Source organism: Symsagittifera roscoffensis, chromosome 9 (assembly GCF_963678635.1).
Source record: "Symsagittifera roscoffensis chromosome 9, txSymRosc1.1, whole genome shotgun sequence".
Classification (NCBI taxonomy): domain Eukaryota; kingdom Metazoa; phylum Xenacoelomorpha; order Acoela; family Convolutidae; genus Symsagittifera; species Symsagittifera roscoffensis.
This window is the reverse complement of record NC_087070.1, coordinates 12,413,751-12,430,804: the sequence shown is the minus strand read 5'-3', so window position 1 is coordinate 12,430,804 and position 17,054 is coordinate 12,413,751. Positions and strand designations below refer to the sequence as shown.

The 17,054-nt window shown below is 37.0% G+C and overlaps 1 protein-coding gene across 3 annotated transcripts in view; it reads left to right on the top strand.

Annotated features, from left to right (window-relative positions):
• The window catches only part of LOC134854607 (probable E3 ubiquitin-protein ligase MGRN1), a 283,436-nt gene extending 270,867 nt beyond the window's left edge, over positions 1-12,569 (top strand). For 2 of the 3 annotated variants that reach the window (XM_063870942.1, XM_063870941.1), the window contains exons 10-14: positions 3,637-3,866; positions 4,329-4,389; positions 6,579-6,642; positions 8,399-8,611; positions 12,119-12,569. In XM_063870942.1, the coding sequence (XP_063727012.1) occupies positions 3,637-3,866; positions 4,329-4,389; positions 6,579-6,642; positions 8,399-8,611; positions 12,119-12,234 (684 nt within the window). In that variant the 3' untranslated portion in view covers positions 12,235-12,569. The remainder of the gene's footprint in view (positions 1-3,636; positions 3,867-4,328; positions 4,390-6,578; positions 6,643-8,398; positions 8,612-12,118) is intronic. The other variant, XM_063870944.1, reaches the window with a different exon arrangement.
• Positions 12,570-17,054: the final 4,485 nt, after the last annotated feature.

The following is a 17,054-nucleotide window of genomic DNA, read 5'->3' as shown; positions in this document are numbered from 1 at the left end:
GTCAAATCGATTATGGCCGATTTACCCGTCAAACGCCTCGGGTATAAGCAACCACTTTTCGCCTCTACAGGCGTGGAATATGTTGGACCATATTATGTTCCATTCCAAAGAGCACTGAGAAAAGATGGTTTTCTTTTCACTTGCCTCACCACTAGGGCTGTACACCTCGAGGTTGTGCCTCCACTAGACACCAGCTCATGTGTGATGGGCACCGAGCTTTTTTTTTATCGCGCGCCACTGCACAGCATTTTTTGGTCGGAAACGGAACAAACTTTGTTGGTGCAGATAAGGAAATTCTTGAATGTATCATGAACTGAAACTACGTGGCTCCAACCGTCTTTGCACATGAAGGTATTGCCTGGAAGTTTAACACTCCCAGAGCACCACATCATGGCGGTTCTTGGAAGCGTCTCGTCCGTAGTGTTAAACGTGTGCTCCACGATATACTAGGCAGTAGGACAGTAACAGAAAAAGTGCGAGGAACAAAACTCTGCTTAGTGGATCAGGCTTTGAATGCAAGGCCGATCACTCCAGTAAGTACCGATTCGCGCGATTTAGAAGCGTTAGCCCCCCAATCACGTTTTGCTTGGACGCTATGCCGCAAGCTTTCCTTCGCTATCTGCTGGCGAACACTTCGACCGTATGCGGACGTTAATATTGTCTTGTTGGCTACGAGAATATGTCCCCTTACTGAACAAGCGTGCGAAGTGGAACACCCAATCTGACGGGTGATCTCGTATGGGTTATTGAATCCGACATCCCGCGAGCATATTACCCTCTCGCGCTCATCGTTAAGCTTAACTACAGTAAAGACGGATGCGCACGTTCTGCCCTAAGTAAGTAAGTACTAATGACCAAGTGGTCTAAGACAAATGCTAGACCTTATGTCGACCGGCTCGTCGTAGGTTCGAGCCTCCCGCCTACACATGTTATAACATGCAAAAATAGGGGCTGATACCCTATTTTAGCATGTTATAACATGGGTAGGTGGAGTCTTGAACCTACTCCGAACCGGTCGACCTAATTTCTAGCATTTATCTTGGACCGCTTGGCCATTAGTTCTTGCTCACTTTCACACTTTCGTTTCGTTTATATCCATTTACTTTTGCGCTGCAACAAAGAAGTCGGAGCAAAAATATGAACTTGATATATGTAACACCAGTTTGCGCAGACTCATTGTGACCCCCCCCCCCCTCAATTAGCTATTAAACAATTGGCTACGGATGCAATTCTTGGTTCATTTTCTTAAATACGTGAAATTTGTTTAGAACCAATAATCATCTTTTCAATGCAGATCAAAGAGGGCAGAAGGCCATATACAACAGTTACACATATTATAGGAAACGTGAGTTAACCAACTCAGTCCACTGGGAATGCGAACTAAGGAGATCAAAGCAGCAATGCATTTTGGACATAAAAGGGAGAGTATGTGAAATCGTCAACACAGGAACATACGAATGGACCCGATGACGCATTAATGGAAACATATGCAACCAATGCGAAACTCAAAAACGCGGCAACCTGCACAGACGCTTCATGAAAAAATTGATTTACTTTCTTCCGCATTAGTACACGGGACGCCTGAATGTTCCTCGAAGATGCCTGTACTCCCCAAAACCATAAGGAGAGTCAGACAAATTTGGCATGAAAATAGATTTTGATGCTCTCAACAGTTATGGAACGGGTTCAGCGATAGAACTTTTAAGAGCTGCGCGGAAAACTTCTACCAGGTCTACACAGTGCATTGTTTTCTTGACGGCACAACTTTCTCCTGCATTTGCGCACTTCACTCGGGTAAGCGTCAAGACACACACGCACTCTGGTCCAATCTAAAGTCAGACGCGAAAACAACAGTTTCTGTTATGATGGACTTTGTAAGGGCTTCGCTAGACTCGTGGCTTCGTAGGGAGAAGTTCCCACAAACAGAAATAAAGGGGTGTTGCTTTCTTTTTTCTCAGGCTATGTACAGAAAGATTCTTGAACTCGGTTATGCCGTTCATTATCGAGAGGACAAAGATTTCAAATTGTCCATACGCCTCTTGACCTCCTTTGCTTTTGCACCGCTTCTTTATGTAGAGGAGTGATACAAAATTGTCATCAAAAGCTACCAGATCCCAGAGGATTTTAAAAATTTCTTCGAGGATACATTTGGCGGAAAGGAAAACCGGAATACCTCACGGAGCAAGGCCAGGTTCCAGAAAGATGTGGATTGTGTGTTTCCGTACAAATGACCACCAGCCGACAACAAACATCGCTCTCGAAGGATTTCGCCGCCGTTTTGAGGCGATATGGTACAGATGTCAAACCCAGATTTTTGAAGCTATCCAAATACAGCAATCCTTGCATGCCTTTACTTTGTCTCAGTTGCAGTTGGGAAACAAAGTGCACGCGAGGGAGGAAAATAACCTCGGGCGTATAAAACGCATAATATGTTGTGTGGCTAATTACAAAAAGATTGACTATTCAAAAGTTATCGGTGTTAATTTATCGTTTTACTCTAGTTCTTTTTTCGGTTTAGTTGTTTATGCTTTTACTTTAATTTTAATTCTATTCATGGTCACGAAGTGTAATTTGGTTTCCTGAGTTGCGTTTAGGTAGTGGTCGCCCAAACAAAATTTTGCAATAAAAGTTTTTTTCTAATAAATTTCGATTTTTTGTTTGAATTTTCTCGATAATCTTATAAAATAAACTTCAGACGGTCAATTGATTGCGTGATATGAACACATTAACCATCTTCGTGCGTTTGTCGAAGTCTTTTCATAGCGTTTTACAGTTTTTGTTTTGCGGGGATAGCCCATTTAGTCATTACGGGGGGAGGAGATTGCTCCCTTGATCCAACTTATTTAACATAGTTACCTGTATCTTGGTTCATAATGAATTCAAATATATATGCGTGATTGGCACTTAGCCTAGAGGCGAATAATACGGCTGGGACGGCAAAGGTCGTGGGCTCGAATCTGACCAGGAACCTTTTTTTTTTTTCGAACTTGAATTATATCTTTCCAAAAAAATGACGGCCTATAGTTTGCCTGCTTATGTTTTGTCGGCTTAGTTGACAAATCGTAGAACTGATTTTTTGTACGCTGTTTTCAAATTAATTGCTTTCTGTTTTTTGAATTACTTTTGTACTTTATTTATTTATCGGCTAATTGATCTAATTTGGGGTCATTTCAAAGGAAGAATAGGTTTTATGCTTCATTCCGGCTTAACTTTTTATCGGCTAAGTGACCTAGTTTGGGGTCATTTCAAAGGAAGAATAGGTTTTATGCTTCATTCCGGATCGCACAAAATGATTCAAAGTTTTTCATTATAACAGTTATATTTCGGTTCTACGGGAAATTATAAAGTTTCGTCGGCTCAGTAGCCGCTTGTTAATGATTTTTTGAATTTTCATCAATTGCCGTCGATTGCGTTTCTGGACGTGTTTTCCGCAAATAGGACATGGTTCCAGACAACGTTTTGGATTTTTTATGTTTTTTTTATTTTTGGATTTAGTGACTTTATTTTCCTGCCTGCTAGCTTGCACTGCTAATATTGTGTTGTATCGCAAGTGGTGCGAAGAACCGCTTCGCCACTGTGTCTAATCTTCTACTTGAAGTGAACATCAGTTATTGTTTGTTGTGTGTTTTTCTTCAGGAATCTGGCAGGGTACCACAAGGCATGCTTCGTCTCCCAATAGGAATAGTCATATGTCCACCTGGGAAGAGTTCGCCTGAAGCAACTGCAGGTATCGATGGGCGTTCAAAATCAAGGTCAAATATCTCAAGGCGTGGCTACGATACTCAGTGGTCTGAAAACTCAGCAGCTTCCATTACCATTGATAAACCGGAAAATATACTGCTACCATATAAACCAGCCGATAACACGTAACTGCTACGTAATATATGTCACATTTATGTAACTGTTATGTTAGGAAAGTTATGCGAGTTTCCTTCAAGTGACGTAATTTTCCGCTGGTTTATACTTCGGCTTTGTTGTTCAAACTCACAAATTCTATGGTGTAATGGTTTAAGTCTGTTTCCTGATTTCCCAAAAGCGAATTTTGCCGAGTTCTTAGAGGTTTTCTGCTCTGAACTTTACCATTTGAGGCATATTTTTATTCGTGTTTCTTTGTTTTTAGAGCCCCTTAACACGTTTTTTGTTTGTGCAATGTGTTTGTGCAAAAGAAATGTATCTTGTGAATTAAATGCTGGTGGCTGCAGTGTTTGATTAAGAGTCGATGAACGTAATTCAGACTCTTATATAGCTCGCGGTGATTTTGTTTTGTTTTATTATCCAATCGGTACTGCATATAATAATCAACTCTGACATAGATGTGTTTGTTACAGTGAAGAGAAGGATCAACTTCGCAATGAAAACATTCAATGCTATCCAGCTATCGTTGCCCATGTAAGTTCTGCTCTTGCTTCGGTTTTAACTGCTTAAATTAAATCGGTACTTTAAGCCGTTATTATTATGAGAGATAGTGACGAAGTGATGATTGTTTTCTTTGAAAGAAGTGCTGATTTTTTAAGTTCTTTGGTCAAAAGGAAGCTAACTTCCGCTATCTAACAGCAAGACTGTTAAGATCACGAAAATCTTGAATAGCTTTTAATCTTTTCCTCGAATTCTTTCAGTTTTCCCGATCATTCGCTGGCTATGTTTATGTTATCTGAACGCTTTTGATGTTCTGAACGAAAAAAGAACATATTTTATCTGCGAATGTTTTTCGTAAAACTATGATGGTTTGAAAATTATCAATTTGGTATAATTACCGCGCGATTTATTTCGTCCTATTAAAGAATCACCGACATAAAAATTCATTCCAAGTTCAATTGAAGCAGTTAATTTGGTTTTAATAAGACGTTACCAGATGCAACATATCGTACTTTGTACTTAACGTATCTTGTGGGAAGGGATTGTAAAAAAAATATACGAAATCATTTTTGTTCCGACTTTTTCCATTTTTAAATTTGGACGGTGAATGGCAGGCGTAGCATTCACGGCTTTCCCTTGATACGAGCAGGCTTGTTTTTCTTCCTCTCAATATGGGGCTAAACTTTTACCAGACTACGTAATAACAAGTCATTTTTAAATGCTGATATCAATCCTGGTATTGGCAAGTAGTGACTGTTTGCTACACTTAGCTGCCATTTCATTTGGAAGGAAACAATAAACAAGACTGACTGCTCGTATCAGGGCGAAGCCCTGAATGTTCCGACTGCCTTTAAAGTTCAATGGATTTTTGATATGAGATTTTTTTGTGAAAATAATCCCCCCAGACGCCATATAAATTGATAGATTTCGCTCCTAGTAACACACCAATCATGGCAATCTCTTCCTTCAACAAATTTGGAACGATTTCTAAGACAGATTAAATCTCCCCTTATGCGTTAATTGCGCGAAATATATCGCGCGTTAATTGTCCCAAAATGCCTATTTTCAAACTCCCGTAACTTTACGAAAAATAATCACAGGTGAAGTATCTTTCCAAATTTGAGCTCACGGCAACAATACTTTTTGGCTGATATAATTCCGTAAAAAATGGCTAGTTAGAAAGTCAAAATTTGTCTGAAGAAAATAAAACCACCTCGAGCACAAGTATTCCGTAACTTTCGATACGAAAGTCGGAACAATAACGTGAATCAATGTTTGATGCTCTGCTGAGAAGATGAAAGATTTGCATGAACACGATAATTGTCTTGACCATCATTTTTGTTCCGACTTTCGAAGAAAGTGCGGAATATCTATGCTTGGTGTGGTTTTTTTTAGTTCAGTCAATTTTCCACTTGTTAACAAAACGTTTTCGACGGAATTTTGTTATATCATCTGAGAAATATTGTTATTCTAAGCTCATAAACCCTTTATTTTAGGTTTCTGGGTAAAGGTCGATCTTTTGAACTTGTTTTTAGTTCAGTTACCAATATGAGCAGTTTGCAATTAGCGAATGAGATTCAAAACTGGTGTTGTTTTCGGATTTTTTTTTTAAATTGCCATGATTTTAACCCTTAATTTTTTTTCGTATTTATTGTCAGTTTTTTAGCATTTGCTTCTAAGTATTCATAGCTATTGACCACCCCAAGGTGTCCTCAATTGAGCTAGTAGTATAATGCAAAGTTTTTGCTGCATTTATAGAACTGCAATGCCTTGGTGCATTTTTAATTGCTGTTCAACTTTTGCTTGGGGTTTAGGAAATTAGACGACAAGCAAATAGAGGATCAGAAAATAACTGAATTTAGAAGATATCTCGCATGCAAGATTCGCAAAAATTGTTTATAGACTTGAATGAAGTTTTGACTGATTAAACACTGTTGTCAACCATAAATCAGGTTAATTCACAGTTGTATAGTTTTTGTAATTCACAAATGAACTATACTTTTTTTAATTAAAGTTATTATACAGAAAAAATTACAAAATTTGATCAGTTCTGTGATAATATATTCTTTTTTCTGTGATAATATATTCTATATAACTTCAATCTAAGCAAAAAGTTTGTTGAACCAGTGCTTATTGTATAAATTCACAAAGAGTTATTGTTAACGGTCGTCTAATTCGCTTGTCTAATTTCCTAGGCCACATTGAATTTGTTTGGTTTTCAGAACTCGAGAGTGCAGGAGGACTATCAAGAAACGGTCACCCCTCTGCTGCAGACGAAACAAAACGGTTAGCATATTCCCGTCAGAAATCTGGTTTTAAGTGTCAAAGTATTTCAAGAAAACAATTTTTAAAGAATTCGTGTTGATTTTTTTGCCAGGAATGTCTCAAATTTTGGATAACTCTCAAATTGGATTTTTTGCGGTCTGACTCGATTACCTTCAAGTCCAATTCAAAATTTATTTGCTAAAAGGAAGGCCGATTTCGCTGTGCAATTACTTTGCGAATAATGCGTAAAAGCACAACTTTTTTTGGAAGTGCTTTACAACTCAGATTTCTGTGTTTACTTTTTGTTCCAGTTTTCTCTATTTGGGTTAGTTTTGTGAAGAGAGTGTCAATCATAAAAGGTTCTGAAAATAAATTCAAACAGTTTTAATGTGATATTTTTTTTTCTCCGAAACTTAAACTTGAAAAATGTTTGAAAAAAAATCCATCATTTCCCCGTTTCCTTAACAGTTTTCCAAATGTCTGTTGGGTATATTTCGATAGACTGGTTCTAGAATCAATTTAGACTTAGCGTCAGATTTGATTTGGGTTAAAGGTTGTACTTAGCTCGGATCAGGCTAGGACTTGTACTTTCTGTCTTAAAATTTTTTGTTGGACTATTGCTTGTCTGAATATTGTTTTCTGCTTATTAAGATCGATGAACATAGTTCAGAGTCTTATATAGGTGGCGATGATTTTTTTTCAGGCTCAAATGTACTTTTTTGTCGTTTGATTTCTCTTTGAATTCAGTTCATTTTCTTCGTTGAAAGGAAGGCAAACTCCACTATCGAGCAAAATGATAACGCAGTTCACACTCTTATATAGTTGTGATTTTTTTTCACTAAAAATCTGAAACAATTTTTCACGCTCCAATTTGATTTTTCGTGGTTTGACTTTTGATTGATTTTCAACTTCATTTCGTTTCCTTTGTCGAAAGTAAGGCAGCTCTACTATCGAACAGCAAAAGTGTAAAGGTCACAAAAACGTGATCGACTTCAAGTTAGGAGTTTATTTTTCGGGATAAAAACTTCACCTATTGAACCAGTATTTTGCAAATTGAATTTTTCAAAAAAGTGTCAATCATGAATTGTTCTTGAAATTCAAAGAGTTTTTCAGCCATATATTTTCATTTTGAAATTCGAAAGATGAAGTTTTTCAGCTCTTTTCCAGTTTCCCCCTTTTTTCTGAAATTCGCCGTTTGAAACTATTTAAAACTACTTCTCATGTTATAAACTGCATCAAACGTGTAAGCGTGAATATGTGATCTAATTTTTGGGATTTTTTGCATGCGAACTGCAGCATGAACAATTTTTGATCAGCTGATTTTTTAAATTTAACCAGGGGTGAGAAACTGGAAAAGAGCCAGTTTTTAAAAAATAATTAAGTCCGTTTTTCTTTGCGTTCATTGACTCTTTTACAACTGTCTGTTGGAGATGCTCATTGGTCTCAATTTTAACCAAAAGTCACTAAAACGTGATGAACTGCTTGAACGGGACTAGTTTGAATAGACGATTTAATTTTTTTTACTGAATAATTATCATGCTCTCGGTTTCAATAATTCTGGCAGGTCATTTTCAAGGTAGATATTTGATAATGTCCGATAAAAACTAATTTGGAGCCAGTTATCATAAACAAGGAGTGTTAAGAGCTGTTTGAAACAACGAATGGGACTTAACAAGATACATCATAGTTTAGTGAAGGAACTTGCAATGTAGCCTGATACACTTTGACTTTGATTACTTCTTTAACCTTACTTATAAAATATGTTATTGCGTTTTAGCCGCGAATTCGGGGGATCATTCAGCTGGCGCGTTGAAGCCTGAGAGCTTTGAGTTAGCATTGCGAACTACTAACCATGACCAGCAGACTAATTTTCAATCCATGGGAGGTAAAAAGACACCAGCCCAGACTGCCTCTGATTACGTCAACTGGGGATCCCTAAACTCGACGGACCGAGCGTCCAGCAGACCTACGACAAGAGATAAAATTACCGGTGAGGCTCCTAAAAGTAATCACAAGCTTTTAGATAGAGTTGATTCAATTTGAGAAAACTGATCAAAGCTTAATTTTTGTTCCGATGGTTTGACTAATAATTCCTTTTCAAGTTCAGTTCATTTTCTTGTTAAAATTAAATTGAGAAGGCCGCAAAAAACATGCTTGAACTCTAATTTCAAAAATGGACGTTACTTTTCTCAATTTCCAGCGGTATAAAAAAATACACATGTGCCAGTCCAGTTTTCCCTATTTTACAGTTTTCCCAAAAAAAGTTTTCTGTCTATATTTTTGTTCTGTTTTCTTGTTTTTTATTCGTTTTTCCAACTGTCTGTTGGCTATGTTTGATTTTCCAGTTTGATTGCAAGATCAATGATCAGGCTCAAATGTGAGGCTGTAGGGATACTCGCAGGGTAGAGTAAGGCCAGACAAGGCTGAGGAGGTGAGAGCAATGAAGACAGGATAACGGAAAACGGGGAAGGGGAGGACAAGGCGAGGCAGGTGAGGGCCAGGCAAGGCAGGACAGTCTAAGGGTGGGATCCATCCGGCCAGCCAAGCAGCCACCTATCGATCCATTAAGCCATGCACTGATCCATTCATCTATTCAGCTATCCGTCCATCTTGCCATACATCTCGACATCCATCCAGCATTCTTTTCAGCCATCTATCCACCCTGTTTTTTACTCAGCAATTCATTTATACATTCAGCTACCTGTCCTTTTTCCATTCAGTCATCTATCCATCATGTCACTCATTCAGTCATCAATCCCGTCACCAATCATTACAGCCAACCGGCCATCCATACATCTAGCCATATCCATTGAGCCATTCGTCCATACAGCACTCTATCCAACCAGCCACCATCTATTCAGCCATCCAATCCATCATCACAGCCATCCATCGAGTTAGTAATCCATTAATTGATCTATCCAGACAGCGATCCATCGATCAATTCATCCAGCGAGCAGCGATCCATCCATGCATCAAGCCAGTCATTCATCCATATCGATCCATCCAGCCAGGTTTACATCAATCATCCCATCCAGTTATCTATCGATCCAGCCAGCCAGCCATCCATCTATCTATCCAACCATCCATTCAGACATCGATTTATCCGTCCATCTTTCTATCTAGAAATCGGTACAGCCATCGATCCATCCACCTATCTAGCCATACATTTAGTCATCCGTCCATCAAGCCATCTATCCTTCCATCCAGCTATCAACCAATCCAGCCAAGTATCAATACATCCAGCCCACCACTCATCTGTTCATATCATACATGCAGCCATCCATTGGTTCATCCATTCGTTTCGTTCAGTCATCCATCCATCCTGATATCTGTTGATCCATTCAGCCAGGTATATGTCGATCCACCCAGCCCTGCTCCAATCTACCCAACCAATTTTCTTTTGAACTAACAAGCCAGCCACCTATCCACTCAACCATTCATTCATCCGTCGATCCATCCATCCATCTTTTTTTTCACCAATTCATCCATTCAGCCATCATCCAACTAGGATCGAGCCACTTATCTAGCCTTACTTATAGCCATCAGTCCATCGAGCCATTTATCTTTCCAGTCAACCATTTATCCCTTCAGCGATCTATCGTTCAATGCATGATTCGTGTATTCATTCAGTCAGCCATCCATTCGTCCGGCCATTCAGTCAAACATCTGGTCAAATATCTATGCTTTCAGACTTGCATTAATTCATCCAGCCAGTCATTCATCCCAGCCACTCATCGAGCCATCCAATCATTGATACAACCAGCTGTCCATTGGTCTATCTATCCAGCCATTCGTTCAGCTATCCATTCATCCAGATATCTTTCGATCCATCCAGCCATTCATCTATTCATCCACCCGATTATTTATCGATCCACCCAGCCAGCCATCTATCCATCCAGCGATCTCTTAGCCATCGATCCATCCATTTTTATCGAGCAATCTATTCAACTATTTATTCATAAAGCCAGCCATCGATCCATCCTTCTATCTAGCCATACTTTCAGCTATCCTTTAATCGAACGTTCTATCATTGCAGCTATCTAACCATTCAGTCAGTCATCCGTTCATCTGGTCATTCATCCAACATCCAGACAACTGTACATCCTTCGAGGCATCCGTACATCGAATCATGCAGTCATCATTCCAGCTAACCATCCAGCGATGTATCAATCATCCAACGAGATTTTCATCCATCTATCCATTCCAGCCATTCATCGAACCATCCATCCATCGTTGTACCAGCCATCCATTGGTCAATATATCCATCCTTTTGCTCAGCCATTAGTCCAACCAGTCATATATATCATCCCACTATACATTCAACAATCGATCAATCCATTCGTCTTTTTATCGAGCAATCCGTCCATCTATCTAACTCTTCATTCATGCAGCCATCGATCCATCATTCCACCTATCTAGTAATAATTTTAGCCATCGACCCATCTATCCTTTCAGCCATACATCCATCCGTTTAGCGATCTATTCCTCCATTCATTCATCCTTTCAGTCAGTCATCCGACCATTCATCTAAACATTCAGCCATATATCCATCCTTCCAGGCAACGATCCATCGCGTGATGCAGCCATCAATCGAGTTATCCATCCAGTCATGCATCAATATAGCCTGGCATCCAGCCTACTAGCCAGTTTTTTACCGAAGTTACAATATAAGTCGGTTTCATCCAATGCCTTTTCTGCTTATAATATATATAGTCGTTTTTCAGGAGAAGCTTTAGCTGCAAAGGGACCGCTAGCAAAGATTAACTAAACGGTTGAGAATACGAGAGTATTACAAACATACCAGTTAGGCGCTAGTGCAATTGGAATTTAAGGGTTAAGGACTCGAAATAGAATTTAATATTTGCTTGGTTTTAAGATTCTTCGTTATGTTTCTTTCTAGAAACCTTTTGACTGTGGATGCTTTAAGTTTATTTTTTGAAAATATCCGATTGATTTTTATCATCACACGTGACTGGTTTCCAGAAGTTCTATAAGGAAATTATTTTATGTGAAAAATGAGGACGAATGAAGGTCGTGCGTTCGAAATCCTTTTCGGTCACGGTTGGATAGGTCCAGTGTCATCCGGCTCCTCAAGGTGTGACCGGCTTGAATGACACCCCTCGCCCACGGTTGGTCCTGCATTGAGTAGGACCGGAGGCTAGAAAAGGCAAGTGAAGCAGCTTTAAGGTTAGCAGTTGCGCATTCAGGAGTTCATTGGCCTTTAAAGCCCAATGATCGATCAAGTTTGAAGCTCCTAAATTCGCATTCTGATCAGAAGAAATTACACTGAGGCAAGTATGATCAAGAAACACTATTCAGTTGTGTTTCTTGATCATATTTGTCTCAGTTTCGTTTATTGTTGCAGTCCTGGTTCTTGTACCCTAAGAAACATAGGAAAATTGTATAAAACGGGTTTAACCACAGAATCACAGAGAATTTAACCCGCAGAATTTTAACGGGTTTAAAAATGCTACTAATGCTTCTTGTATTTCCGCAGGAGCAAGTGGCTGCATAAATTCCGAGAACCCACCGCCGGTGCCTGCCCGGGATCCTAACATGCAAGGCGCACATCACAAGTTCACATCGGTGGAAGAATCAGGGCTAGACAGATGAACTGCGTCCAACTTTTTCTCTCCAAACAAATGAACTCTGTGAACCTTTTTTGTGTTGATAGATTGAAAAACTGACATGAAATACAAATGCTAGTGTTTTGCGTTAAATTGCTCAAAAGTATGACGCTGTTTTGTTTACTGATTATATTCGGTTTTTCTTTATTACAATGCTTATTTCATTTTTAAAGTCAATGAAACAATCGACAGGTAAGAATAGCGAGCTAGATTTTCCTTCAAACTTTTGGAGGTGAAGTTTTTGATTGAAGTTTCGATTTGTTTTTGCTTAACATTTTTGAAACCTAAGTCCTTCTGTTTGGTAAAAAAAAGTATGCCTTATTTGAACAGCTTGATCTAGCTATATGCGTATTAGAGAAATGAGTTATTTACTGCCTGATATCCAAGATCGAAGAAATGTGTGAAAATCTTGTGTGAATCTCAAGATGCAATGCGAACTGGTTGAGACAAGTGACTCTTAGTTTCGATGTTTTTATAATGTGAAAAACTTTTTTCAGAAATTTGTCTTGTGATGATTTAAGTTGTCTGAGTTTCGCATAAAATTTGTTGGCAGTGAAATCTTCACGTTTTTGCCGTTTGAATTCTTTTTAGATGGGAAACGATCATGCAACATTTGGAACATTCTAAAAATTTTGTTACCAGCTTTTATCATTTAGATTATTCAAATCATCAATTGAGAGATCGTCGTCGAAAAAAACGTTTGTCTCCTGACAACAATTCAATTCCAATGCCTGATGTCTTAGATTGAAATGTGCAAAAATTTAGAATTCAAGTAAATTAGAGACAAATAACAGAAACGATATGTTTGCTGTTTCTTTAATCAAATTTTGTTTTGAAATCCCATAATAAATACATAATAAAATAAATACATTGCATTCCATCAAAAACAAGCCTCATACCAAAATTGGCTGCAAATTATTTACAAATAACTAGGTTCAAATGAAGTTAGCAACTCTGCCTAGGATTAGCTACAGGCATTTGACCCCACGACGCTGACCGCATTGGCTGGGTATTTCAGTCAGTTCTATTTTTTCCAAGTAAAACAAAAAATAGATGGCTGAAGAAAAGTTGAACTGGTTTGATTTTTAAAGGTAAAACCCAGTTTTTTGTACCGTTTCAAAGCAAAATACCATGACTGGTAGCAGCAGTAAGTTTGTTAGCAAGTTGTCAAAAAAAACGCGGCATCTTTTCTTCGCCAAAAATGCAGTAGCATGAAATTTGGTTTTTCTGAATTTTGCTGCAGTTAGATTTTTTTCGCTTTTACTTTTTTGACACTGAACTTTTCTTGTTTTTGACGTTCGAAATCTCCATAGACTGATAAAGATCATACCATCTGTGGAAAATTCTGAAAAACTTGTTGCCAATCTTTATCAATTTGAATTATCCAAATCATCAATTGAGTGACCATCGTCGAACAAAAAAAATTTCTCCAGACAACAATTCGTTTCCGATGCCTGAGATCCATTAGCAAAAGATAAGAAAAATAAGATCTCAAGATTCAACGCGAACTGTCTGAGACAAATAGCTCTTGGACTTGATAATTTATAGTTTGATTTTTCTATTTCAAGAGTTGGTCATGTGGTGATTTAGATAATTTGCTTTTTGTCACTGCTAGCCATTTTTTCCAAAAATTCTTTTTACCGGTAAAAATTCACATTGTTGTACCCTAATCAAACTTTTTCAGCCTTACTCGAAACATCGAAAAAGTTGACGCATTGTTCACTCATAAACACGTTCATTCATTGTAGAGTTATATTAACAGAGCGAAATGTTTTGTGCTCAGTTGAATCTTGAAAAACAAAAGAATTTGACTTAGAAAGAGGTAACTGAAGCGTGAAATTCTTAGAACTAAATTTTTTCTGTATTATTATGTATTACGCTTGAGATTCACAAGCATTAACAGAACGTCGCAAACAAATTGAAATAATTTGATTACAATTAGTTCAATATTATTTAATCTTGGTTTAGGTTTGGTACAACAACGGTTCCAAGTATGAAACTGGCCTGGATTTTTCCGGCTGAAAAACGTCGCATATCATAAAAATGAAAGCTTGTCGTTTGCTTGGTTATGTGTTTTCGGTTTAGCTTAGTTACCATATCATGTTGAAAAATTAACAACAGTAAATCAGTGCAAAAAGTAATTTGCAAAAACATTAATGGAATCAATCAAGATAAAATTAAGAATTGTAATCAATCAAGATTTTAACTTTCAACAATAGAGGAAAAATATGCGAAAAATATTCGATATGTGGTGTTAGAATTTCGATTCATCAAAAACCCATTATCAAATAAGACGATTTTATTGCAATTTTTTTGACAGTAAAATTTCAAATTCTGGTTCTCAATTTTTTCAGCCTCAGTCGGAACATCGCCAATATTTTGCATACTTTTTTTGAATTTTATGTACAATGAATCTAGTCCTTGAAAAATGAAACTTTTTGCAAGATTTTTCTAAATATATCAATGAAATATGGTGAATAGACTTGGCTTTTGTAGACAAGCTAGCTAGTCAAAACAATGGAGGGAAGGATTTATTAGTTGCTGTAGATAATTTTTCAGAATTTGTCAGAGTTCAAACAATGAAACAAAATAGGACAAAAACACTTTGCAATCTTTAAGAAAAAAAAATCTCAAATTAAATTTCTATCGTTCAGTAGTCATGGATTTTGTTTACTGTTGTGTTAGTTTTTAATGCTTCTTTTAATTGTTATCCCCTCTGTTATTATTCTCTCAGTTGTTTCACAATTTTTCTAGCGGAACAAATACATCATAAAAGAGAATGGAGTTTTTGTTCCTATTTCAGAAGTATCGTACGTTTTATTATTCCAAAACGCTACTGAAAAGTTTACACTCATAGACACAGTAGTGAGGGAAAAAAGAAAAATTTAAATGATGCATTTTAAACCTGGATTGTATACAAGTAGAGTTGGTTTAGTTGCAGCAATGAAGGACAAAGTTCGGAAAGATCTAGAAGTACACAAAATTGAAATAATTGGAATATATATATATATCAGTAGATAAGATTTTATTAAAAAATAGCCAGTCATTTACCTGAGGATTAATCGGTGTTTATCTATCAAAGTTTTGATTCAATTCATTTTTTTAGTTGTGACTAGAGCAAAATCAGACAGGAGTTATATTAAACGGATAAGGACCAAATTATCCCCACTATTTTCACGACATAACAATGATACATTCCCTGATTACATATATTGTGATCTTATAGAATATATAATTAGTAGGCGATACAAAAACTCATTTACTACGTTCTATGTTGTATTGCGTTCATTTCCAAAGTAAAAAGGCAAACAAAATCAGTTTGAGAACCATTAGGTGGAAAAAAGAAGTCTAGGCGTAGAACTAGTAGAACCATTTCTTGAAAGAGTAGACGGAAAGACGTTTTTGACAAATTAATTGAATTTGGACTAAAGTAACCATTTTTGGTACGGAGCTTTTACAAATTCTTCTTTAGAGATTTTTTTAGTTTTCCATTTTGGAAGCAGTGTTTCCCAGTAACAAGGTTTGTTTCCCAGTACTTCTCGAGATGAAAGCAGTTTTGAGTTTGAATTTGAGACAGACCGTAATCTTCATTTGGGATGCATGATACCCGCCACAGTTTAAATCTGAAACTATTCAAATGCAATTTGTTTGACGCTTTCATAAAACAAAAAAAAGAAAACAAGCAAAATTAGGGGATGACTCAGATGAGAAACCAGAACCTTACTTAATTTATTAAAACAATCTACCTTATTTTCTGCTGTCCAGTTGTTAAGTTTATTTTAACCAAAACAAAGGCTTATAACGCCAATGGTATGTATCATCATGAAGCACAAATATCGAACGAATTCAACTTGTCGGCAGTGAGTAAAAAAGGAGTAATTGATTTTTGAAATTTCGGTCATGGATTTTTTTTGAAGAATTTCCGGAAGCATTTGATATATATCCGTTCACTGATAGAGGAAATGTCCTTAGGAACAGAGATAACTTTTTTTATAAGATAGGCTTGTCCTTGATTTATTTATTTGTGAAAAAGTGTTACCATCAAATACCAAAGTTCAAAATAAACTAATTTGAGCTAGATCTAATTTTTACATGCTGTCTGAACCTCGTTCTTGAAAAATCAAACTTCCAATTTTGTGTGAGACTGTAAACGCATTGCTCACTCATAAACACGCTCATTCATTGTAGAGTTAAATTAACAGAGCAAACTGTTTTGTGCTCAGCTGAACCTTGAAAAACAAAAAACTTTGACTTAGAAAGAGGTAACTGAAGCGTGAAATTCTTAGAACTAAATTTTTTCTGTTTTATTATGTATTACGCTTGAGATTGACAAGCATTAGCAGAACGTCGCAAACAAATTGAAATAATTTGGTTAAAATTAATTCAATATTATTTAATCCTGAATTACGTTTGGTACAACAACGGTTCTAAGTATGGACCTGGCCTGGATTTTTCCGGCTGAAAAACGTTGCATATCAAAAAAATGAAAGCTTGTCGTTTGCTTGGTTAAGTGTTGTCGGTTTAGCTTAGTTACCATATCATGTTGAAAAACTAACAACAGTTAATCAGTGCAATAAGTAATTTGCAAAAACAACAATGGAATCAATCAAGATAAAATTTAGAATTGTAATCAATCTAGATTTTAACTTTCAACAATAGAGAAAAAATATGCAAAAAATATGCGATATGTGGAGTTAGAATTTCGCTTCATCAAAAACCCATTATCAAATTAGACGATTTTTATTGCAATTTTTTGACAGCAAAATTTCAAATTCTGGTTCGCTTTTGTATCAGCCTTATTCGGAA